Raw genomic sequence first — 25,973 nt, 5'->3', positions numbered from 1 at the left:
TGTGCGCACGCGTACCTGGCTCGACCCTCCCTCTCGCGGGGACTACAAGCCGCGCGCGCACACCCACGCACGTAGCGACGCGTACGTCCTCCTGTCCGCCTTACAGGGCGCTTGAGGATAAGGCCTCTTCCTGGTTCATCCGCGCCGCGCAGGCGCACGCCCACGCAGCGTGTAGACTACCCCTCCGAGAGTCCCGTCTCCTAGTAACCAGCAGCTATCCCCTTTTCCAAGACTTTTTCCTTACTCCCTGGGGGCGGCGGCCGCACCTGAGTGGAATGCGCATGCGCGGGGCTCCATTCCCTCCGGCTGCCTTCAGTTAGCTCTGGGACACCTGCTGCTTTGCTGCAGCTCTTTTGTGCTATTTTCCCCAGGGATCGGGTACCATTCTGGACCCACGTTCAGTGAATTCGTTACTCCGCAGAGTTGCTCTTGGGCGCTGGGAGGGTGGTGCGCTCTCGGGCCGCAGTCAGGGGCCTGTTTGCGGGGAGCCTCCCGGTCGGGTGCTGCTGCTTGCAGCCTCGGGGGAGAGACCGTCCTGTTGCGGTAAGCGCCCGCAGCTGGGGAGCCTGCGGACCCCGAGCCCCGTCCGCCAGGCACCATCCAGTCTGGGTTGAATCTGGGAGTGACAGAACTAGTGATGACAGCGCAGGTTCCTGACCGGTATGCCTTCTCCCCAGTCCAGGCCTTCTCCAAGTCCCCTTTGAAGAAAAACTGATCATGGTTAACAAAAAAAAGAAATATCACTTGATATTTAATATTGTACAGATTCTGCTCCTGTTTAATACCGTTTAAATTTGTCCTCTCAAATAGGAGCCTTCAGTCTGGGAACACTCATTTAAGTTAACCAGGTGTAATATTATTTTTGGCCATCCAACTATGTTAATATTGACCACATTACCTAAAAATGAAGAAATGAACTTTTTAGGGAAAAAGAATGAGAATTGCATTATTCTGCCAAATTTTTGGAGCTCAGCTGGAAAAGAAATATTGTCCTTTAAACATTTCTTAATGTTTAACATGTTCCACTTTTCTTAAGTAACCCAAGGACTTCTGAACTCTAAAGGTGGCTTTATCTCCCTGTCTTTTCCTACAGATGAAATAAACTAGGTTTTCATAGCTGTTCTCTGATGATCTTGGTATAGTATTCGCCTGTGTCTTTCAAAAGTAATCTCACATTTCAAGAGACTAACGCTTCCTGTTTTTGCCAGGTGAGTACTCATTTTTTTCCCACAATGTATTTTGACAGGCATAAATAAATTTTATGTTAGAACGAATTTCACAGAAGTGCATTTAACTATGTGCCATATGTTTTTCCAGTCTCTGCTCTGATTTTTTTATGCCAGTACATTTTATTTGTTATTTGTGCCAGTACATTTTCTCATATTTTCAGATATATTATACTTTGTAAGTATAGCTAGATACTAAAAAATTAAATCGTGTCCCTGTTATTTTAGATAAAGAAGTCAGAGGTCCCAAGAGATACATTTCCTGTGAAATATAATTATACCTAACTGATAAAATAAGTTACAAAGAAGCATGAGCTCTCAAAGACCATCCTGAAAAGTTATTTTAGGGAAAACAAAGTATAATCTCATTTCCTCTTGAAATACTAAGATTATTTTGAATAAAATGTTCTCATGATCTAGCATTATTGAAAAGAAATGGGGAAAAATGTACAAACCTCAAAACTCTAAGATAGAGTTGAAGGCTTGTGGGGAGAAGGGGATTGTTAATATAGGTGGTAGGAAAGTACTTCCTTTAGGGAAAAAATTAGAAGAGTTTAAGCATTTATGTACGCCACGTAGATGTTACTAAAGAGTCTTTGGAAAGAATGTAGGGAAGGGCTTCCCTGGCCCCGGTCTGGGAGGATCCCGCATGCCGCGGAGCGGCTGGGCCCGTGAGCCATGGCCGCTGAGCCTGCGCGTCCGGAGCCTGTGCTCCGCAACGGGAGAGGCCGCAATACTGAGAGACCCGCGTACTGCAAAAAAAAAAAAAAGAATGTAGGGAAAAGATCATTTTAAAGCTAGACCAGGGCGTGAAGAGTTTCCTTTCTTTTCCTATCAAGGACTGTTGACTTCCTCCCTCAGCCCAAGAAAGTGAAAAATTTCCTCCCTCTGTGGAAACCCAAAGAGTGCTAAGTGCCCCCTCCTGCCCCACCTAATCCTTTTATAGCACCTGAGCTCTCTCCCTTGTAATAGATACTCCTGTGCAAGTCTGAGATCGGGTTTCTCCATTTCACAAACTTCGCTACAAAAACCTCTATTTCACCTTTTTTCTTCCTCGGTACCTCCCTGGTCCCCTTAAAAAAAAATTATACACATGTTAAGCTGGTTTTTGCTGTTCTGCAGCTAACTGATGCTCTGTTCATTTTTTTTTTAATTGGATAGTTTGTACTGATATATTTTCAAGCTCACTGTTCTTTCCTTTGGCGGGTGTTACTCCCATCCACGATATTTTTCATGTCCGATTTGTATTTTTCATCTCTGGATTCCAGTTTGATTTTTTTAAATGTCTTTCATTTCTCACTTCATCATGCCCATGCTTTGGGAAATATGGAATATATTTAAAATAGCTGTTGTATACTAATTCTGTCGTCTGTCTCATTCTTGGCATTGTTTCTATTAACTGATTTTTTTCCTCCTGGTTATGCGTTACATTCTTCTGCTTGTTTTCATGCCTGGTGAGTTTTTATTGGCTGCCAGGTGTTGCAGATTTGACATTGTTGGGTGCTGGAGGTTTGGGTTTTGGTCATTCTTTAAATATATTTAGGCTTTTTTCTGAGATGCAACAAGTTTACTTGGAAACAGTTTGATCCTTTAGAGCTGCCCTGTTGAAAATAGTAACCACTAGCTACATGTGGCTATTTGAATTTGTATTCATAAAATTAAATAAAATTTAAAGTTTAGTTCCTCATTTGTATTCTGTATATTTCAAATTCCAACATCCAGCTTGCATCGGTCGTTCTGTATTAGAATTCTCGCCTGCCAACAGCCACACGTGGCTAGTGGCTACTATATTAGACAATCCATATAGGATATTTCCATCATTGCAAAAAGTCCTGTTGGACAGACCTGCTTTAGAAGCTTGCTTTTAAGCTTTGTTAGGTCCAAAATAGTCTTTATTTAGGGCTAATTTGACCCCATTACTGAGGCAAGACCTTTCTGAGGACTCTATTCAATGACCAGTGTATTAAGAGTTCTTTCTACTCTGACTGGTGAGAACTCTATTCTTGGCCCTGTGTAGGCTCTAAGAACTATTCTGCCTTCTCCTTTTTGGTGTTGTTTTCCCCAGGGCTCAATAGTTTTTTTACACACATACACTGATCAGTATTCAGCCAAAGAACTGTGGGGAATCTTCTGCAGATCTCTGGAGCTCGCTCTCTCGCTGCACCTCTCCCCTCTCTCCACAAATTCTAGCCATCTTGGCCTCTGCAAACTCTGAAGTCTGTCTTCACAGTTCACTGAAGTGGCCAGACTCAATTTGGATTCCCCTTCCTTGTGATGAAACCTAAAATTTCCAGGCCCTGAGCACTCATAAGACTTAACCTTATCTCCTTTCTCTTAGGGATCACTCTCCTGTACTACCTATTGTCCAGTATCTAAAAACCATTGCTTCATGTGTTTTGTCTGTTTTTAAGATGTTTAAGGCATGAGGATAAATCTGGTCCATGTTACTCCATCCTGGACAGAAGCAGAAGTCAGCTATCTCCACTAATCATCCCCATCAGAAGTGGTTTGCAATTCAGAAATTGCTTCAGCCTGAGGGAACTGTCAGTGCCTGGGCCCTGAAGCAGAAGAGGTCCCTGAAGCATGTCCTGGAGGAACAGTAATGAGGTCATGGGGCGGGGGGCAGAGTGGAGAGGAGAAGAGCTTGGGATGACAGAATGTTACTGGTGTATCTGTTTCCTATTACTGCTGTAACAGTTTGGCACAAACGTGGTAGCTTTAAGCAACACCAATTTATTATCTTACAGTCCTGGAGGTTAGAATCCAAAACGGATCTCACTGGGCTAATACTGAGATGTCAGCAGGGCTGCATTCCTTCTGGAGGTTCTAGGGGAGCATCTGTTTTCTTGCCTTTCCAGCTGCTACAGGCTGCCCGCTTTGCTTATTAGCTTGTGGTCCCCTTCTATCTTCAAAGCCAGCGATGGCCAGTCATCACTCTAACAGTGACATTCCTGTCTCTCCCTCGATTTTTCTTCTTTTTTCTTTTTTTGCTGCACTGAGTGGCTTCTGAGATCTTAGTTCCCCAACCAGGGATCGAACCCAGGCCCTTGGCAGTGAGAGTGCCAAGTCCTAACCACTGGACCGCCAGGGGGTTCCCCTCTCCCTCACTTATAAAGACCCTTGTGATTATATTCGTAGCCACCAATTAGCCCAGGGTTATCTCCCCACCTCAAGGTAGGTTGATTGGCAACCTTAATGCCCCCTTGCCATGTAACAGAACGTTCGCAGGTTGTGGGGATTAGGATGTGGACTTCTTTGGGGACCATTCTTCTGCCTACCACAGCTGGAGACTTGTTAGGTAGAGAATTTGGCTTTACTCTGTGATGGGAAGTAACTAGAGCGTGTTGAGCAGAGGATGGATGTGATATGGCTTATGTTTTAAAAGGCTCATTCCAGATACAGTTAGAAGAACAAACAGTGGGGAGGCATAGGCAAGGGTAGAAACAGAAACAGGATTCACTGAAGGATTGGATTTGGAATGTGAGGTAGGAATTAAAAATTACTCCATCAGCAATGCACAAGGTTTCCTGCATTCTACTAAATATTCGGTGCTACCCACCTATCTGCCATTCAGATGGTAGCAAACTTGCATTTCTCTGATTTCTAATAAGTCTGAGCATCGCTTTATGCACACGTTATCTTTTGGGGATTCTCCAATCGGTGAATTATGTCTCTGTATCCTTTGCCCATTTTTCTAATGGGGTTCCTTTTTCCCTGTTAATTCATAGTTGTTCTTGTTATATTTTAGCTATAAATCCCTTGTCAGCTTGGACAGCACATCTTCCAGTCCTTTCTCCGTCTTCTGAACTTTGTTTACAATTTCTTTTTTTATTTTAATTTTTGAATTTTATTTTATTTATTTTTTTATACAGCAGGTTCTTATTAGTCATCAGTTTCATACACATCAGTGTATACATGTCAATCCCAATCGCTCAATTCATCACACCACCACTGCCACCGCCCCGCCGCTTTCCCCCTTGGTGTCCATATGTTTGTTCTCTACATCTCTGTCTCAATTTCTGCCCTGCAAACCAGTTCACCTGTACCATATTTCTAGGTTCCACATATATGCGTTAATATACGATATTTGTTTTTCTCTTTCTGACTTACTTCACTCTGTATGACAGTCTCTAGATCCATCCACGTCTCAACAAATGACCCAATTTCATTCCTTTTTATAGCTGAGTAATATTCCATTGTATATATGTACCACATCTTCTTTATCCATTCATCTGTTGATGGGCATTTAGGTTGCTTCCATGACCTGCCTATTGTAAATAGTGCTGCAATGAACATTGGGGTGCATGTGTCTTTTTGAATTATGGTTTTCTCTGGGTATATGCCCAGTAGTGGGATTGCTGGATCATATGGTAATTCTATTTTGTTTTTTAAGGAACATCCATACTGTTCCCCATAGTGGCTGTATCGATTTACATTCCCACCAACAGTGCAAGAGTGTTCCCTTTTCTCCACACCCTCTACAGCATTTGTTGTTTATAGATTTCCTGATGATGGCCATTCTGACTGGTGTGAGGTGATACCTCATTGTAGTTTTGATTTGCATTTATCTAATAAGTAGTGATGTTGAGCAGCTTTTCATGTGCTTCTTGGCCATCTGTATGTCTTTTTGGAGACATGTCTATTTAGGTCTTCTGCCCATTTTTGGGTAGGTTGTTTGTTTTTTTAATATTGAGCTGTTTATATATTTTGGAGATTAATCCTTTGTCGGTTGCTTCATTTGCAAATATTTTCTCCCATTCTGAGGGTTGTCTTTTCATCTTATTTATGGTTTCCTTTGCTGTGTAAAAGCTTTGAAGTTTCATTAGGTCCCATTTGTTTATTTTTTGTTTTTATTTCCATTACTCTAGGAGGTGGATCAAAAAAGATCTTGCTGTGATGTCAAAGAGTGTTCTTCCTATGTTTTCCTCTAAGAGTTTTATGGTGTCTGGTCTTACATTTAGGTCTCTAATCCATTTTGAGTTTATTTTTGTGTATGGTGTTAGGAAGTGTTCTAATTTCATTCTTGTACATGTAGCTGTCCAGTTTTCCCAGCACCACTTATTTAAGAGACTGTCTTTTCTCCATTGTATATCCTTGCCTCCTTTGTCATAGATTAGTTGACCATAGGAGCGTGGGTTTATCTCTGGGCTTTCTATCGTGTTCCATTGATCTATATTTCTGTTTTTGTGCCAGTACCATATTGTCTTGATTACTGTAGCTTTGTAGTATAGTCTGAAGTCAGGGAGTTTGATTCCTCCAGCTCAGTTTTTTTCCCTCAAGACTGATTTGGCTATTCAGGGTCTTTTGTGTCTCCATACAAATTTTAAGATTTTTTGTTCTAGTTCCATAAAAAATGCCACTGGTAATTTGATAAGGATTGCATTGACTCTATAGATTGCTTTGGGTAGTATAGTCATTTTCACAATATTGATTCTTCCAATCCAAGAACATGGTATATCTCTCCATCTGTTGGTATCACCTTTAATTTCTTTCATCAGTGTCTTATAGTTTTCTGCATACAGGTCTTTTTTCTCACAAGGTAGATTTATTCCTAGGTATTTTATTCTTTTTGTTGCAGTGGTAAATGGGAGTGTTTCCTTAATTTCTCTTTCAGATTTTTCATCTAAAGTGTATAGGAATGCAAGAGATTTCTGTGCATTAATTTTGTATCCTGCAACTTTACCTAATTCATTGATTAGCTCTAGTAGCATCTTTAGGATTCTCTATGTATAGTATCATGTCATCTGCAAACAGTGACAATTTTACTTCTTCTTTTCCAATTTGTATTCCTCTCATTTCTTTTTCTTCTCTGATTGCTGTGGCTAGGACGTCCAAAACTATGTTGAATCATAGTGAGAGTGGACATCCTTTTCTTGTTTCTGATCTTAGAGGAAATGCTTTCAGTTTTTCACCATTGAGAATGATGTTTGCTCTGGGTTTGTCATATACGGCCTTTATTATGTTGAGGTAGGTTCCCGCTATGCCCACTTTCTGGAGAGTTTTTATCAAAAATGGGTGTTGAATTTTGTCAAAAGCTTTTTCTGCATCTATTGAGATGAGCATATGGTCTTTATCCTTCAATTAGTTAATATGGTGTATCACACTGGTTGATTTGCATATATTGAAGAATCCTTGCATCCCTGGGATAAACCCCACTTGATCATGGTGTATGATCCTTTTAATGTACTGTTGGATTCTGTTTGCTAGTATTTTGTTGAGGATTTTTGCATCTATGTTCATCAGTGATATTGGTCTTTAATTTTCTTTTTTTGTAGTGTCTTTGTCTGGTTTTGGTATCAGGGTGATGGTGGCCTCATGGAATGAGTTTGGGAATGTCCCTTCCTCCGCAATTTTTGGAAGAGTTTGAGAAGGATAGGTGTTAGCTCTTCTCTAAATGTTTGATAGAATTCACCTGTGAAGCCATCTGGTCCTGGACTTTTGTTTGTTGGAAGATTTTTTTTTTTTTTTTTTTTTTTGCGGTATGCGGGCCTCTCACTGTTGTGGCCTCTCCCGTTGCGGAGCACAGGCTCTGGACGCTCAGGCTCAGTGGCCATGGCTCAAGGGCCCAGCCACTCCGTGGCATGTGGGATATTCCTGGACCAGGGCACGAACCTGTGTGCCCTGCATCGGTAGGCGGACTCTCAACCACTGAGCCACCAGGGAAGGCCCTGTGGCATATCTTAAAATCTGGTAAGGCAAGTCTCTGTGCTTTTTGTGTGTGTATGTCCAAATTTATTTAGCTCTTTATAGATCTTTATTCTTCCTTATGCATACAAGATTTCCTTTGAATGGCAACTGAAATACTAGGTCAAAGAGGCCCCCAATAGACTTCTTCTCCCTTCCTGTCCTCAAAATCCCAGAGAAGTTAAGGTGAGACTCATAGGGCCAAATCTAACCTATTGCATTTCATTCCTTCTCAGTCCCTCTGTTAGAATGAAGTTTAATGTGCTAGTGGGTAATTGTATACATTACCATTATTTTACCCTCTGTCAATTTCAAATGTGGTATGTTTTATAGTTTTGTTAGTATTTTCTTTTAATTTGGTTGCACCACGTCTTAGTTGTGGCAGGCGGGCTCCTTAGTTGTGGCACATGGGCTCCTTAGTTGTGGCATGTGAACTGTTAGTTGCAGCAAGCACGTGGGATCTAGTTCCCTGACCAGGGATCGAACCCGGGCCCCCTGCATTGGGAGTGCGGAGTCTTAACCACTGTACCACCACAGGGAAGTCCCTTTAATTTTTTTTTTAACTTTGTATTTTGAAAAAGTTTTAAACATATAGAAGTTTAGCAAAAATAATATACTGAAGAATTTTTTATCCTTTCCCACCTAGAGTCATTAACATTTTGCATATGTTACTTTCTCTCTGTATCTATCTCTTACTAGATAATTTGAAAGAAAGTTGTAGATATGATCCTTTGCCCCTATGTCAGCATGTTATCTCCTGAGACCAAGGACATTCACTAATATAACCACAATACAATTATCCCAATCAGGGGATTTAACAGTGATGCAACATTATTATCTAATAAACCATCCATATTCAAATTGTCCAATTGTCCAAGAAATGGCCTTTGTAGTACATTTCCTCCACGTTCCAGCCCACCCCACCTCCCAATTCAGGATCATTGACTACATTTGGAAATCATGTCTCTTTAGTACCCTTTAATCTGGAGCAGTTCCTCAACTTCTCTTTGTCTTTCATACATTGACATTTTTGAGTACGGGTTATTTATTTTATATAATGTCTCTCAATTTGGGTTTATCTGATTGTTTCCTCATGATTAGATTCAACTTATGCTTTTTTTTTTTTTTTTTTGCGGTACGTGGGCCTCTCACTGTTGTGGCCTCTCCCATTGCAGAGCACAGGCTCCGGACGCTCAGGCTCAGCAGCCATGGCTCACGGGCCCAGCAGCTCCGCGGCATGTGGGATCTTCCCGGACCCGGGCACGAACCCATGTCCCCTGCATCGACAGGCGGACTCTCAACCACTGTGCCACCAGGGAAGCCCCAACTTATACATTTTTGAGAGGAGTGTTTCCTTTTTAAATAATCAAAGAGGAGGAACCAAATAACAGAATAAACTCACTTTTACTCATTTGAAGGTAGTATTGGATATTCACTTGATGAGAAAAAAATTCATCTTCAATTTCCAAATCTAAGAAACAGGTATTTGTTATACTAACAACATTTGATTAACTACTATGTTTAGGATACTACTGTAGACTCTGGACTCTGTTCTGTTACAGATTAAACACTGATATTCAATCACGAATATGGATAAACAGGGTTTCAAGATGATATCTTTAGAAATCTTCTGTCAGTAAATGATTAGGGCTTGATGGGGATGGAATTGTAAACTGATAAAAGATAACTCCAGTACCTAAATATTAAAGAAATACATTCTAAAAGGTGAGTAAGTGCTTTCATTCACAGCTGTGGAGTGGGTTCCAGATCTCAAGTTGCTGCTAGAGCTTCTTCAGTAGATCACTGTTCTGTAACAAGCTCTGGTCCCTTCTGCCATCCTGGTCAACTCTGCTTACCAAATTCCTGACCATCTTTCAAAGCCCAACCCTGACATAGGCCCCCTCCTTTCACAACCTTTCCAAGCCCCTCCCTCCATGTTGCATGCTCATCTCTCTAAGCAGATTGGGCATTGGTAATAAAAGGTACTGTTTCTTTATTGGACATCTTTTTTTTTTCGTTAGTTTTTTGTATTGTGGTAAAATACATGTAACATAAAATGTAGTATCTTAGCCATTCTTAGGTGTATAGTTCAGTGTATTAAATATATTCATAATTTTGTGCTGTCATCACCACCATTTATCTCCAGGACTCTTTTCATCTTGTAAAATTGAAAGTCTATACCCCTTAAACAACACCTCCCCATGGCAACCATCATTCTACTTTCTGTCTCTATGATTTTGACTTCTAGCTACCTCATGTAAGTAGAGTCATACAGTATTTGTCTTTATGAGTTATTTCACTTAGCGTAATGTGTTCAAGGTTCATCACGTTGTAGCATATTGCAGAATTTCCTCCTTTTTAATGCTGACTATTTCATCATATTTATATACAACATTTTGCTTACCTATGATCCATCGTTGGACACTTGAGTTGCTTCCACATTTTAGCTATTGTGAATAATAGCTTATGTTATTTGTACATGGGTGTACAAATATGTCTTCAAAACCCAGAAGTTGGTTTGCTGGATCGTATGGTAATTCTATTTTTAATTATTTGAGGAACTGCCACACTGTTTTCCACAGTAGCTGTACCATTGAACATTCTCACCAATAGTGCATAAAGGTTTGAATGTCGGGGTTCCCTGGTGGCGCAGTGGTTAAGAATCCGCCTGCCAATGCAGGGGACACGGTTTCGAGCCCTGGTCTGGGAAGATCCCACATGCCGCGGAGCAACTAAGCCCATGCACCACAGCTCCTGAGCCTGTGCTCTAGAGCCCACAAGCCACAACTACTGAAGGCTGCGTGCCTAGAGCCTGTGCTCTGCAACAAGAGAAGCCACCACAATGAGAAGCCCGTGCACCACAATGAAGAGTAGCCCCCACTCGCTGCAACTAGAGAAAGGCCGTGCGCAGCAATGAAGACCCAATGCAGCCAAAAATAATTAATTAATTTTTTTAAAAAAAGGTTTGAATTTCTCCACATCCTCAACAACACTTGTTATTTTCTGTTTTTTTTTTAATAGTAGCTATCCTAATGGTTGTGAGGCTGTATCTAATTGGTAGCTGTGATCTGAATTTCCCTAATTATTAGTGATGATGAGCATTTTTTCATGTAATTGTTGGCCATTCATATATCTTCTCTGGAGAAATGGCTATTCAAGTCCTTTGCCAAATTTTGAATTGGATTATTTTGTTGTTGTTGAGTTTCAGTTCTCTGTATATTCTGGGTATTAGTCCCTTATCATATATATGGTTTGCAAATATTTTCTCCTTCTGTGGGTTGCCTTTATAGTCTCGTGTCTATTAATGCACAAAATTTATATATTCTCGTAAGTTCCAACTTGTCTATTTTTTCTTTTGTTGCCTCTGCCTTTGGTGGTGTATTCAAATCATTGCAAATCCATCAGGAAGATTTTGCCTTATGTTTTCTTTTAAGAGTTAGAGCTTTAGGTCTTACATTTAGGTCTTTGATCCATCTTGCGTTAGTTTTTGTATATGGTATTAGGTAAGGGTCCAACTTCATTCTTCTGCGTGTGGATATCCAGTTTTCCCAGCACATTTTGTTGAAAAGGCTGCCCTTTCCCCCACTGAATGGTCTGAGCAGTCATAGGTCTATTCAGATTTTCGTTTCTTATTGACTTAGTCTTGGTAGGTTTTGCGTTTCTAGGAATTTGTCCATTCAGCTAGGATATCCAATTTGTTGGCATACAATTGTTCATAGCACTCTCTTATAATACTTTTTATTTCTGTAGAATCAGTAGTAATGTCCCCTTTCATTTCTGATTTAGTAATTTGAGTTTTCTCAGTCCATCGAGGTAGTTTGTCAATTTTGTTGCTCTTTTCAAAAACTACTTTTGGTTTAATTGATTATCCTCTATTGCTTTTCTGTTCTCTACTCCATTTATCTCTGCTCTAGTCTTTATTGTTTCCTTCCTTCTGCTAGTAATGGGTTTAGTTTCTTCTTCTTTTTCTAGTTCATTAAGCGGTAAAGTTTGTTGATTTGAGATCTTCCTTGTTTTTTTAATGCAAGTATTTATAACTATAAATTCCCCCCTTAGTACTGATTTTGCTTCATCCCGTAAGTTTGATATGTTGTGTTTTTGTTTATCTTCATCTCTAAGTATTTTTTAAAATTTCCCTTGTGATTTCTTTGATCCATTGGTTGTTTAAGAGTATACTGTTTAATTTCCACAAATATGTGAATTTTCCTGTTTTACTTCTGTTGTTGATTTCTGACTTCATCCCGTTGTGGTCAGAGAAGATACTTTGTATGATATCCATACTTTGTATGATATCCATCTTTTTAAATCTACTGAGACTTAATTTGTGGCCTAACATATGGTCTATCCTGGAAAATGTCCCCTTGAGAAGAATATGTATCCTGTTGTTGTTGGGCGGAGTGTTCTGCATGTGTTTGTTAGCTCTAGTCAGTTTATTGTGTTGTTTAAATCCTCTATTTCCTTACTTGTGTCCTGTCTGGTTGTTCTCTCCATTATTGACAGTTCAGTTTTGAAATCTCCAACTATTATTGTAGAACTGTCTATTTCTCCCTTCATTTCTGTCAGTTTTTCCTTCATTATTTTGATAGTGTATTATTACGTGTGTAAATGTTTACAGTTGTTTGGGCAGCTTTTTTTTTTTTCCAGAACACCTAGCAGAGTGTTTGGCCTTCAGTAATTATTTCTTTAATCCATTAATAATAAATTAAAAGTTTTTGATAATAAGAATGTTAGGCAGGACTAAGTAGAGAAGTTCTATTATTTTCTGCAAGGTGATGAAAGGTAACATCTAGGAAATTCCTTTTAATAAAAAGACTTTCGGAGAATCTGTAGAACCAGCAAACCCTTCCACAAAGAAAATGTAAACACTGAGAGGTGGAAGGCGATTTTACTTTATATTTTTAGCATCATCACCATGAAATTTCATTAAAACAAACATTGCCATGACGTTAGTTGAAATTCCCGCTGTATTCACTTGTAACAATTTTTTCCCCAAGCAGTCAAGTTGAAGAAACGTCTCCACTACTTAAAGAGGGACCTGCAAACTATTTCTATTCAGCTGTCCCAATGGGATTTTCTCTTAGTAAATCTGCTACTCAGGTATCTGCTATGCGTATGGATTCAAAAGTGGATGATCACTTAATGCAAGGGACTGAGAAAAGCAAATTGGAACCAGTGACTCAGTTATTTCAAAACACCAAGAAAATAAGATTAGAAGACACAAACCAAGAAAACTTTACAAGGAGCAAAGATACTGGCACAGGATCTCTTTCGGAGAAAGCCTTGGGTTCAGTGGTGTATGTTAAAGAAAGTGATGGAATAGAAATGATAGATGTGGAATGAAGTTATTTGTGTATGTTACCAAAGAAACCAAAAATTGGTTTTGACTAAGAGGGCCTGTTGAATGAGAACGTAACCTTATTATGAAAACCTAACAAAATGAAGGAAGACGATTGCTTATTTTTCACTATTTATGAATCACTGTAGATTGCACTTTTTGATGATACATATTCAGAAAAGTTGCTTTAGAGAGAAGAAGCTTTCCAAAATTCAAAGAAGATTTCTCTGGTATTACATTCTGTCCTTGTCAAAAAATCAGAGTTTTTGTGTAACAGTATTTAAATGGCACCAAAACATTTTAATTATAATGTATTTCTCTAACAAGTGATCAAAAACCCAAAAAACAGTGCCCAAACAATTTGACATCAGTATTTCACATGATTTCTGGTGTACTGATTTTGTATGTTGAAATTCCAGTTAGGGATTTTGCTTTAGAATACTTTATCTTATTGCATTTTTTCATGTCTGTTCTGTTAAAGATCACTGGCAGCTAAACTCAAAGACCAGTAAATTATGTACCTTGAGAAGCATTTCACATTTCAAATCATCCTTTTAAAACTTTTTTTTCACCCACGTGGAATTCATTTCAGAGTTCACAAAACAGTTTTTTCTAAGTGTAATAATTTATCTTGCAGATGTTACCATTTTATACCACCAATATTTAATATAATAAAACAGCTTAGTTGTTAAAAAAAATTCTTGTTTTGTATATATCAGTTTGCCATTCTTATTAAAACAGCTAGTAGTTTGAAACAGCAGTATTGTCCCAAGTAATGTAAGCTGAAGTTAAAAACCATGTGTGTCTGGACAAACAGTGACCTATAAATATTTCTATTATGTATGGTTTGAACATTTTCCTGTACTTTAATATTTACTGGTGATCTCTAATGCTCAATTGAGTAATCTCCTTAATATTCATAAAGGAAAAAGGCATATTCAAAGAGGAAAAGGCATCTTCTTTTAGGAGAAGAAATATTTTGTAAATCAGAAAAAAACCAAACAGATGTCACGTATTTGTAGAGTTAAAAAAAAAAAAAAAAAAAAACATTGAATGGGATGTAAGCCACTAAGATAATGCTCTTTATCATTTATAGAATATAATTCTTTGGGAGAGAAAAAATACACAAATCATTCATTTGTTCACCTAGCCTGGCACTGTGCTTGGTGCTCAGGATACAGTGGTGAATAAATTACCACTACCTTCATAGTGCTTACTGTCTGTCTACCAGGGAAGGTAGAACGTCAGACAGTAATTATATGATACAAATTGTGATGTGCCATGAAGAAAAAGTTAAATTTCAGAGAGACAGAAGAGGAGACATAACACATACACTTGATTTATTTATTTATTTTTTTTTTTTTTGTGGTACGCGGGCCTCTCACTGTTGTGGCCTCTCCCGTTAAGGAGCGCAGGCTCCAGACACGCAGGCTCAGCGGCCATGGCTCACGGGCACAGCCGCTCTGCGGCATGTGGGATCTTCCTGGACCGGGGCACGAACACGTGTCCCCTGCATCGGCAGGCGGACTCTCAACCACTGCACCACCAGGGAAGCCCTACACTTGATTTTTAATTGTGGGAACTAGGAAGGCTTCTCTGAGGATGTGACATGTATAGCTTTTGCAGGGACATGGTTGTCCAAGTGAGGTGATGGTGATGGTCGAGGTATATCGAGAAGGGGACAGAGTCCAGGTGAAGTTTGGCAGGGCAGACTGATGGTCTTAAAGTGGGAAATGAGGAAAATGAAAGGATTTCTAGTAAAAAAAAAAAAAAAAACACAACAAAAAAAGCTAGATGCATGGAGGTTCCCTGGGGGAAAGAGCTTGGGAGCATGGGTTTTGGGCATACCTGTTTCTAAGGCAGACAGTCCTATGTATGGAATGAAAAAATACAAATTGTGAAGTTGTATACAGAATGGTATCTAAAGCTATGGGAACGAAAGAGGTTGCTTATGGTGGATGTATAGTGTGAGATAAAGCAACTACAACACTTAGGAGCTGGGCAGCACAGGGGGAGCTGGCTAAGGGGACTGAAGAGTTGGCAGAGTTGGTGGAGCTGGTCAGCGCATGGGGAGCTGGCTAAGGGGACTGAAGAGTTGGCAGAGTTGGTGGAGCTGGTCAACGCAGGGGGAGCTGCCTAAGGGGACTGAAGAGTTGGTAGAGTTGGTGTAGCTGGTCAGCGCAGGGGGAGCTGGCTAAGGGCACTGAAGAGTTGGCAGAGTTGGTGGAAAACCAAGACAGGATAATGTCAAGATTGCCCACAGAAGTCTTTAAGGTGGAGGCAGTCAACTGAAATGGTAGATGAGGACTTGAAAGGTCCACTGGATCTAGCAACATGAATGGCACTAGTGACCTTAGCAAAACCACTTTTTTCTTTAATAGGGACTTGGCTCAAATATTTACAGACTGGTTTTTCACCTCCATGAATGTCCAACAGGACATTTGATAGTGTGTTGGACACTGAATTTGGGATGTCCTTCATTGTATGTGATGCCCCGGGCATTGCAGGATGTCAAATGTTGTAGCACAATCCAGTCATTGAGATGATAACAAATGCAAGCATTAATTACTCTGATTGAGAACTATTGCTGCTAAGACATCAGAGAATTGGAATCCCAAAATCCAAGCGAAGCCATAGTTTTAGCAGCACACCTGGGAATGGAAATCCACAAATACTTCCTGGAAGGGGTAGAATGGAATAAGTTTAATCAGAACAACAGCCTCACTTAGGTGTTTGTTTTATGGAAGAATTCTACAAGAAGAATCCTAAAGTGAACATTTTTCAGAGTTCTACCGTTGCTTCTGATGAGAAACTTTCCATATAAAAATAATATAGTTCAGGAGAAATAAGGATGTTAGGAGACCTTAGATTCAACATACCTATAAGACCTATAATACATGCATTGGTATTGCATCTAATGGTGTTGTCATTGATGCCAGTAATAATAGTTATCATTTACTGAGCTGTTGTGTAACTGGTTTAGTTGAGATTCCCTAGAAGCTGCTTGAGACAAGGACCCAGATGCACATGATTTTTGAGAGTGTGCTCTTTAAGGTAAGCCTGTAAGGGAGTCAGGGAAGCAGAAGGAATCAACGAAGAATGAGCACTCAAATAAATTCATGGCCTGACTCACAGGGTGCTCTGGAGGGATCATACTGCAGAGTTGTCCCACTGTCCCACTTTGAGGCAAGGGGTGGGACTATTGCAGCGCTAGGCCAGTCAGGCATCGGTTGCCACCTCCAAGCCAAAGTGGGGAGGCTGGTGGGCAGGGATGCAGGGTGAATCACTCTGGTGTGCCTGTGCCTGCTAGCTCCTTCATTCACACCAGCTGGAGAATGGATGATGAATTAAGGGTAAAGGGGACCTGGGTGGGGTGCTCACAGTCTTTATTACAATGCCAGACAACTAACATATATTATTTTCCTTTTATTTTGAAACAATCTCAAATTTACAGCAAAGTTGCAAGCATGGTACAAAGGCCTTTCCCTCTCCTCCCAACCATTTGAGAGTAAGTAGCTGACCTAATTCTCCATCATCCCTGAATAGTTTTTTAATGATTTAAATAATTTTATTATTTTTAAAATAAATTTTAAAAATTGATATATAATTGACATATGCCATTATATTAGTTCCAGGTGTGCAACATAATGATTTCGTATATATTGCAAAGTGATCACTGTAAGAAGTTAACATCTATCAACACATAGTTTTTTTTTTTTTCCTTGTGATGAGAACTTTTAAGATATATTCACTTAGCAACTTTCAAGTATACAGTACGGTATTTTTATAGTCACCATGCTGTACATTTACATCTCCAGGACTTACTTATCTTATAACTGGAAGTTTGTACATTTTGATCATCTTCACCCATGTTGCTCACCCTGCAAAAAGCACTTTTGATGGAACACCAGGACAGAATCTATGTTGGAGTAGGTTAAAAAACGAATGGGAAGTGAGGAAGTGGATACTGGATGTGTAGCAACTCCACAAAGAAGCTCAACTCTGAAGGGGAGTAGACAGCATGAGAGATGGAAGATGAGATGGAGGTCGTGTTTGAGTGTCAGCAGAAGAAGGATCCAGTGGAGAAGCTGAAGAAGTAGGAGAGGGGTTAAGATAACCACAGGGTGGAAGTCTAGGAGCAGGGAGGACGGATCCATTCTTGAAAAACACTTCGGTAGGAAATTGCGGGGGGGCGGAAATTGTACCACCTCAGATTCCAGAGAAATGGAATTTAGAAAGATGTACTATAAGCAAAGGGCAAGAGAATTGCGTGGCTCTTTTTAATGATAACTTGGAAAACTACTGGGACTAACTGCACAGAATCCATTCCCACCTGCATAATCCAAGAAAGACTAGAGTGACTTCAAGAGGGTAATAGTAAATAAATAAGGAGCCACTGTGTGTCTTTATTGTAGCTTTATATGGAGCCCTGGTCATTGTATCGGCATCACCAAATTGTGAACACTGGATGCTTCTTACTCCAAGATGCAAGTCTTGATGGTTTCTATTCTAAGCCAAAAGAGATTGATTTCTGTGGAAGCCTGAAACAGATGACCACAAATTCTTTGGGCTCCTCTCATCAAGAGGTGGGGTCCATTTCTCCACCCCTTGACTCTGGGCTGCCTTTGCTGGTGCTTTGGTCAACAGAATGTGGCCAAAGTGCTCCTTCCAAGGCTAGCGCTGAACGGAGGTGCCCCATCAGCCAGCCAGCACCAGCCGCCAAAGGCGTGAATAAGGCCGTCCTGGACCTCCCCGCTCAGCCAACCTGTGCTGAATGAAGGAAGCCACGTGAGCAAGCCTTGACCATATAAATGTTAGAATAAATCGTTGTGTTAAGCCACTGGCGTTTGAGGCAGTTTGTTACGCAGCTATAGTTACTTGGAACTTTGCCTGACGGGGGAATTTCCCATCTGGCTAAGCCACAAGGATTTTCTTGCCAGCTGCACCGAGGGACACCCCGAGTGGTAACGTTCATTGCGCTCAGTGTGTTTGTTCTCCGACCCACTCCTTCCTACCTGTCCCTGTATTGGGAATACCAGCATTTATTCCTTTAAATGCCATTTATCTTTTAAAACCGATTTTAGTTTCGTCCCCTTCCAAGTGGAGTTGCCTGCCCTTTGGACTATGAGACGTGCAAAGCCCCGCGCAATGCCTGGATGTTCAGTAAAGAACATCCGACCCGACTGCTCTGGGTACCAGGCGGGCTCCCCTCCAGACTGACTCAACCCCGCTCCTACCTGTTCCCCGGTAACGCTCTGGGCTGTCACGCGGGGAACCTCCATCTGCCCTGGGGCTCTAGGACTTTCGATATTATTGATACTATTATTCGAACGTGGGCGGCGTCTCTGGCTCGGCGCCAGCTCGGCCGGTCGTAAAGACCCTCCGGAACCCCCGGCCCCGCCCCTACGCCGCGCTTCCGGTGCCCCGCCCCCCGCGGGCCGGAGCGGCGGGCGGGGCGGCTGCGTGCGCAGCAGGACGGGACTCCGGGTCGCACGCGTCCTTACCCCACGGGCCCGCGCGCTGCTTGGCCGCGACCGGAAGCCTCAGGTGCGTGAAACCGGAGGCGTGGCAAGGCGGGGCGGGGCAGGCAGCGTGGGCCCCCGAGGTCAGGCAGCGGGCGGGGACCTGAGACCCTGGGACGGTGCGCACGGCTGGTGCTGCAGGCCCTGAAGTGTCCTGTCAGAGCTTGGGAAGACGTAGCTCCACAGTTAGGAACGGATTATCCGCAACACGGGAGGGTCAAAAAATTAGACATGTTGGGTGCCAGCCCCGTGCGCGCCCACCGAGAACCAAAAAGGCGAAATCAAACAGGCACACGGCTGTCCTGAGACTGGATAAGTTATGTACTAAGACAGGTGGCAAGATGGCAAGATAAAACTTGGGGAGGATTTTTTGAAGGAGCTGGGCCTGCCTAGGAGGGTAGGTGAGATCCTGTTATTTTTTGCTTTCTGTTCGATGATGGAGAAGCAGGTTTGGTAAATTCAAAGTGGTGGTAGCTAAGTGTCCCTCCCAGAACATGGAAATATGATTGTCCTCTGATTAAAAAACGATAAAAAATTAATAATTAAAAGGTAAGAGTAGAGATATGCAAAGTTAAAGAGACAAAATTTTATCAGGCCTTCAGAACTTGACAGTATCCTGACAACTAAAAAAAGACGGTACATCATGCAGCTGGCAGTCTGATCTGTTTTTGAAGCATGGAGTAAAAGAGAGGTGCGCCTGACCGGATGACTCCAGGCCTCCTCTGGGAGAGACAGGGTGTCCTGGCGTTAACAGTGGGGTCTCTCCAGAGCCCAGGAGCTTAGAGGCGCTTTCCTCAAGGCTCATTCCACCAGACATTGAAGTCATATAACTCCATCCTTTTGTCCGGATTCAGTATTCACCAAGCAAACTTATGATGAGAGAGTAGTTGGACAGGCCGATCTGAATATCCGGTTGATAGCCTATAGTTCTCTTTGTAAATTAATAAATTGGCATTCAGGTTTTCTCAGACATCCCTGGGTTCCCACTTTTTCTCACTCTTTGTGTGATTCTTTCTTGTCCTACGAGGCTCAGTAGGAAATGTTACCTCTTCACAGGGTCCTATTTGTTTGTGTGTTCAGGTGCCTAGAACAGTTTCTGGCACATAGTAGGCACTTAGCCTAACTCCCTCGACTTTCAGTCTGCTTTTTTTTTTTTTTTAATTGGAGTATAGTTGCTTTACAATGTTGTGTTAGTCTATGCTGTACAGAAAAGTGAATCAGCTATATGTATACATATATCCCCTCTTTTTTGGATTTCCTTCCCATTTAGGTCACCAAAGAGCATTGAGTAGAGTTCCCTGTGCTATACAGTTGGTTCTCATTAGTTATCTGTTTTATACATAGTAGTGTATATATGTCAGTCCCAATCTATCCCACCCCCCTCTTTCCCCCCTGGTGTCCATACGTTTGTTCTCTACATCTCTGTTGCTATTTCTGCTTTGCAAATAAGGTCATCTGTACCATTTTTCTAGATTCCACATATATACGTTAATATACGATATTTGTTTTTCTCTTTCTGACTTAGTCTGCTTTTTTGGTCACTTTTTTGATGAAGCGTAGCCTGACAACCCTATGTGAAATTGCAGCCTGGGGACTTCCCTGGCAGTTCAGTGGTTAAGGCTTGGTGCTTCCACTGCAGGGGGCATGGGTTTGATCCCTTGTAGGGGAACAAAGATCCCGCATGCCTCGTGGCCAAAATAAATGAATAAATAAATAAATAAATAATAAATTAAAATAAATAGCAGCCCAGTTCCTCTCACATACACATTTCCTTTGTTCCCTTTCCTTTTTCATATGGTCCTCATCACCTTCCTTGATTTGGTTCACTGATGAATCCCAAGTGCCAAGAACAATGCCTGTTGCGTAGTAGATGCAAGATCTCTTGAATTAATATCTTTACTGTGTTTCACTCACACCGTATCCACAATGCCTGGATGAATACAGATATTTTGATCACTATTAATACATTAGTTGGATCAATTCTGGAGCCCTTAGTTACCATCTCTTCAGCTCTGTGCCATTGGCTGCTGGTAGCCAAAGACTCTTAAGTCCAATGCAGTCAAAACGGACCAGTTATCTTCACCCTGTATCTCCTCTTCCTATGAAATCTGTCCTAGGAAATGTCACCTCTTTCCACCCATTTCCCAGGCCAGAAGTCAGGGTATGCATAAAATTAATAAAAGAGCTAACATCCTGTGTACTTTCTATGTGCCGGGCACTCTTATAAGCACTTTACATGTATTAGTTCATTTAATCCTGATATGAGTCCTGTCAGTTACCCACATATTACAGATAAGGGATCTGCGGCACAGAAAAGTCAATTAATCTGCCTTAGCTGGGAAGAGACAGAGTTGGGATTTGAATGCTGGCTTGTAATCATACCATAAAGGACCCTTGACTTCTTTCTCTCACCCTCACTGAACCAATTACCAGATATCAAGATTCTCCCTGCTTAAATCTCTAGGCGATGTCTCTGAAGTGTAAATCTGTAAAACTCTTCAGCACCTGCTCATCACCCTCAGGGTGAAGTTCAAGTATTTAACATGGATTTTTTTTTTTTATTTAGGCCCAAGGCTTGTGGGATCCTAGTTCCCGGACCAGGGATCAAACCCGTGCCCCCTGCAGTGAAAGCACAGAGTCCTAACCACTGGACCGCCAGGGAAGTCCCTAACTGGATTTTAAGTCTCTTCATAATCTGATCTCTACTTCTGCCTCCTTATCTCTTGCAGCTCCCCATTCCTGCACTCTTAAATACCAGCCAATTTAGTTAAATTCTTCGAATTCTTTGAATGGGTCTTCTTCTCCAAGCTACTGTACTTTGTTGGAATAATTTTCCTTACCCCTTCTATGTCTCAACTTCAATGTCACTTCCAATGATGAGAGGGTTAAATGGCCTTCTAATGTACTTACCCTATCATAGCACTTATGACACCATATTTTTTTTTTTGTGGTACGTGGGCCTCTCACTGTTGTGGCCTCTCCCGTTGCAGAGCACAGGCTCCGGACGCACAGGCTCAGCGGCCATGGCTCATGGGCCCAGCCGCTCCGCGGCATGTGGGATCTTTCCGGACCGGGGCACGAACCCATGTCCCCTGCTTCGGCAGGTGGACTCCCAACCACTGCGCCACCAGGGAAGCCCTGACACTGTATTTTAATTATCACCTTCCTTGCTTTTTAGTGTCTCCCACTAGATAGTGAGTTCCTTGAAGGCAAGGACCAGTCTGTGACCTTAATGTCCTCATGTCCATCCCTTCTCAGTGTCTGCTACCCTCGTTCAGGCCCTCATTATCTCTAACTGGGACAACTGCATGGGTCGGTTAAACCGTCTCCCTGCCCCTAGTCTATCTGTTTTTAATCCATGCTCAACACTGCCAGCAGAAGCAGTTTTGTATAACGGCTGACTTAACACTTTCCTGCTTAAAACACCTCACTAGATCCAGCTGCTTTTAGAAAAAGGCCAGATGCTTTAGAATTACATGAATTTGTCTCCTCCCCTTCTTTATTCTACCTTGTGCCTAGTAGGCACTCCATAAACATTTGTTTAGTGAAGGAGGGACTGATATCAAATTTGGTCAAACAGAACCAAGAACAAAGAGTTTAACCAAAGAAACGGCATCTGGCTGCAGAGGCTTCCTAGGACAGCACAGCCAAAGGTTTCAGTGGAGCTGGAAGACTGGTAGTGGAACTCCTTTGAGGAGGGAGTCCCCAAGACATGCCTTACTGTTGGAGGACTCTCTGTCTTTGCATTTGCCTGGAACATGCTACTCTCATCAACGTGGTAAAAACCATCAGATTTCGAGACTCAGTTCAAGTATCCCTTCCTCTGTTACACCTCTCCTGACCTTTCTAGATAGAAAGAGTGTAAATTGGTTCAGCTTTTCTGTAGCATAACTTATCAAGATATATCAAGAGTGATGAAAATACGAAGACTTGTTACCCTAGGAATTGTGCATCTAGGATGTAACTACAAGAGAATGGGGCCTAGTTCTGGGCTTTAATAACCCAGTCCTTCCCAGGTCTTTAACCTAAAGGAAAATTATGACCATTCTAAGAAACGAAATCGGAATAGAATGGTTTCTTTACAACCATAACCAGTCAAAATACTTCATTATTACAGCTAGTATTTTCAGCCTTTTCATCAGCACTGCTAACACAAATAATGTGTAAAGTGTCAAAACATAATAAAATTGTTCCTAGCCTTTCTATTTAACCTTGCTACTCTGACCACCTCTCCCCTGACTTCAGGGGGTCCATCCTAATTTAATATTGATCTAAATAAAACAGGCTGCCAGTAAACATGTATCTCAAAATTAAATAGGAATTATTTTTAAAGTACTACAAGGACATAATTAAAGCTTTCCAGACAGATGTCCATGAGTACATTGTTGATAACATAGAAAAACTAGAGACAGTCTAAACTTACAAACTAAGAGACTGGTTGAGTAAACGGTGGTGTATCTTGACAATGGAATGTAACACGACATTAAAACCGATGTAAAAATAGGTTTAACATTGAATGAAATAAGAGTATCATTCCACTTTTGGTGGGGAAAAGTGTGTGTGTGTATTTTACACATGCACATAAAAAAATGGGTACACACTAAAGTGTTAATTGGGATTATCTCCAGGTGGTCATGTTATGGTTTCTTTTATTTTGCTCTTTTTGCTTGTCTGTATTTTCTCATTTTTCTCAAATAATGTGTATTACCTGTGAATTCAAAATAATTTGTTTGTCTCTGAGATATATTACATAATGTATTTTCAGCTTTATTATTGGAAAAATCTGTGCCCTTATTCCATTTCAACTAAAACAATTTGAGGTTTGTATCATTTATTTCCTTTGAGTACTCTGTTGTACAATTTTTGCTAAAGACTAATGATAAGGCTAAAAGGCAAGAAAAGCAACCAGACCGGATACTTAAATAAGTTTGGATTAAATAACCAAGAACTGATAGCTACAAACTAGAATTTAATTTTCTTTTTCTCCATCATTAATTTGTTTGTCTTCCATTTTTAAAAGCATGCTGATCCCATTTTCGATGAAGAATTGCTTCCAGTTACTTTGTAACCTCAAGGTCCCAGCAGCTGGTTTTAAAGACACAGTTAAAAGTGGGCTCATTTTACAGTCAGTTTCCAATAATGTTTACCAAAACCTGGCTGTAGAAGACTGGATCCATGACCATATGAATCTAGAAGCCAAGCCGGTTCTTTTCTTTTGGAGGAATTCTCCCTCTGTTGTAATTGGTCGGCATCAGAACCCTTGGCAGGAATGTAACCTGAATCTGATGAGAGAAGGAGGTGTAAAACTAGCTCGGAGGAGAAGTGGAGGAGGAACAGTCTACCATGATATGGGTAACATCAACTTGACTTTTTTTACAACCAAAAAAAAGTACGATAGGATGGAAAATCTAAAATTAGTTGTTAAAGCTCTGAAGGCTGTCCAGCCGCAGCTGGATGTGCGGGCTACCAAAAGGTTTGACCTTTTACTTGATGGACAGTTTAAAATCTCAGGAACAGCTTCCAGGATTGGCCAGACCGCTGCTTATCACCACTGCACTTTGCTATGCAGTACCGATGGGACCTTCTTGTCATCTTTGTTGAAGAGCCCTTACCAAGGGGTCAGGAGTACTGCCACTGCGAGCACACCTGCCTTAGTAAAAAATCTTATGGAAAAAGATCCCACCCTGACCTGCGAAGTAGTGATAAATGCTATTGCCACAGAGTATGCTACATCTCATCAAATCGATAATCACATTCACCTAATAAACCCAACAGACGAGACGCTGTTTCCTGGAATAAACAGCAGAGCCAAAGAACTACAGACCTGGGAGTGGATATATGGCAAAACTCCAAAGTTCAGTGTAAACACTTCCTTCAATGTGTTATATGAACATTCACACTTGGAAATTAAAGTATTCATAGACATAAAGAATGGAAGAATTGAAATCTGTAATATTGAAGCACCTGACCATTGGTTGCCGCTGGAAATACGTGACAAGTTAAATTCAGGTTTTATTGGTAGTAAATTTTGCCCAATTGAAACGACTATGCTTACAAGTATATTACATAGAACATGTCCAGAAGATGATGAACTACACAGTAAATGGAATATGCTCTGTGAAAAAATTAAGGGAATAATGTGATTCCAAGTAAATTTCTTAATATTGACAGTTTCAATGACAGAATTAAAAATGTTTACAGTACATTGTCTGTCTCTTAAAATAAAAAAGATCTAGTCTCCTTCAGTAACTTCTCCCTATTTGAAATTGTCTATCACCTATCCTAGTCCATATTTTCCATTGATGTCTAAGATTCTCTCTGTCGTTACTGATTTTAATACCTGGCTGCATTTGTATTTCACCTCCTTCCTCTGTTACCATCTTGGTGTTGTATACCATATGGGACACTCTGACCTCAGAGTTCGTTCTCTTTCTTACCTCTAGGGAATATAACCCCAGCTGCTTGCCACCTCTGATACCTTAAACTCTAAAATTCTCCCGTTTCATTGTTTCCTTATCCTTCCGTCCTCTCCCATTAAATCAAGCTTATTGCACTTTTCTAAGCCAAAAACTTTTCCTCAGTCTCTTGCTTCAATTCCATTTCTTACCAGCATTCTCATTTGTTTCTCTTGACCTATCATAGCTACCCTTTTTTTTTTTTCCAACAATTGATTTCCACTCTTATACCCAGATGGCAGGCAATGCTAGAAGAAAATTCACATAGTTTTCAACTTGTATTTCTTTGTTCTGTTGGTACCAGATTCGACTCACCCGTTGACTCCCCCTCATTCTTCAGAGGCCTTATTCGTAAATGTTCCCATTCTTCCTAAGCTCAGAATTACATTACTCTTAATCTGGTCACAAACCTTGATTTATAATTTGAGAGTGGAGGCTTTCAGAAATGAGCTCCTTCAGCGCCCCCGTGTTCTCTACTTCAACTTTTCTCATTTCATTCAACCTCAAAGAATTGGCTTGAGAATTGGCTGGTGGCTTTTTCCTCTCCAGCCTGTTTGTGCTTTGTATTGTACTATCAGTTATTTATCTCCTTTATCTTGCCTAACTCTCTCTCGACTTTTACTGGATCTTTAGCCTTAGTGAATAGACACGCTCATGTCTCCCCTTTCCTGAAGACTCCTGCTCAAGGCTTTACTCTGTTTATCTCCATCACTTCATTGTCAGACTTCTTCAAAGGGTACCACCACTGCCA

General features: G+C 41.0%; 3 protein-coding genes across 8 annotated transcripts in view; 2 read left to right on the top strand and 1 right to left on the bottom strand.

The window, feature by feature from the left end:
• TSGA10 (testis specific 10) overlaps window positions 1-286 on the bottom strand; it is a 106,628-nt gene extending 106,342 nt beyond the window's left edge. Inside the window, exon 1 of the mRNA XM_019931181.3 lies at window positions 267-286. The gene's annotated coding sequence lies outside the window, so the exon portion shown is untranslated. The remainder of the gene's footprint in view (window positions 1-266) is intronic.
• On the top strand, window positions 31-18,576 carry LOC109549309 (uncharacterized protein C2orf15). Of its 5 annotated transcripts, XR_012325578.1 has the most exons (4): window positions 31-660; window positions 1,094-1,208; window positions 16,700-16,753; window positions 16,875-18,576. XR_012325578.1 is itself a non-coding variant. In XM_073791062.1 (3 exons), exon 3 carries the CDS (start codon window positions 12,975-12,977, stop codon window positions 13,248-13,250), a length of 276 nt encoding a protein of 91 aa, XP_073647163.1. In that variant the 5' UTR covers window positions 79-543; window positions 1,094-1,208; window positions 12,908-12,974; the 3' UTR covers window positions 13,251-16,664. The 5 variants fall into 5 exon arrangements, 4 of the variants coding, with proteins under 4 accessions (XP_073647163.1, XP_073647161.1, XP_073647162.1 ...); XM_073791062.1 differs by lacking the exons at window positions 16,700-16,753; window positions 16,875-18,576 and adding an exon at window positions 12,908-16,664 and having other exon boundaries at window positions 79-543; XM_073791060.1 differs by lacking the exons at window positions 16,700-16,753; window positions 16,875-18,576 and adding an exon at window positions 12,908-16,664 and having other exon boundaries at window positions 79-660.
• Window positions 18,577-18,667: 91 nt separating this feature from the next.
• On the top strand, window positions 18,668-25,012 carry LIPT1 (lipoyltransferase 1). 2 transcript variants are annotated; one of them, XM_073791057.1, is made up of 3 exons: window positions 18,668-18,792; window positions 21,334-23,587; window positions 23,788-25,012. In XM_073791057.1, exon 3 carries the CDS (start codon window positions 23,789-23,791, stop codon window positions 24,908-24,910), a length of 1,122 nt encoding a protein of 373 aa, XP_073647158.1. In that variant the 5' UTR covers window positions 18,668-18,792; window positions 21,334-23,587; window position 23,788; the 3' UTR covers window positions 24,911-25,012. The 2 variants fall into 2 exon arrangements, with proteins under 2 accessions (XP_073647158.1, XP_019786753.1); XM_019931194.3 differs by lacking the exon at window positions 21,334-23,587 and having other exon boundaries at window positions 18,674-18,792.
• Window positions 25,013-25,973: the final 961 nt, after the last annotated feature.

The sequence above is a fragment of the Tursiops truncatus genome, chromosome 14 (genome assembly GCF_011762595.2).
Source record: "Tursiops truncatus isolate mTurTru1 chromosome 14, mTurTru1.mat.Y, whole genome shotgun sequence".
NCBI classification, from domain to species: Eukaryota; Metazoa; Chordata; class Mammalia; order Artiodactyla; family Delphinidae; genus Tursiops; species Tursiops truncatus.
This window is presented reverse-complemented; position numbering and strand designations above follow the sequence as displayed.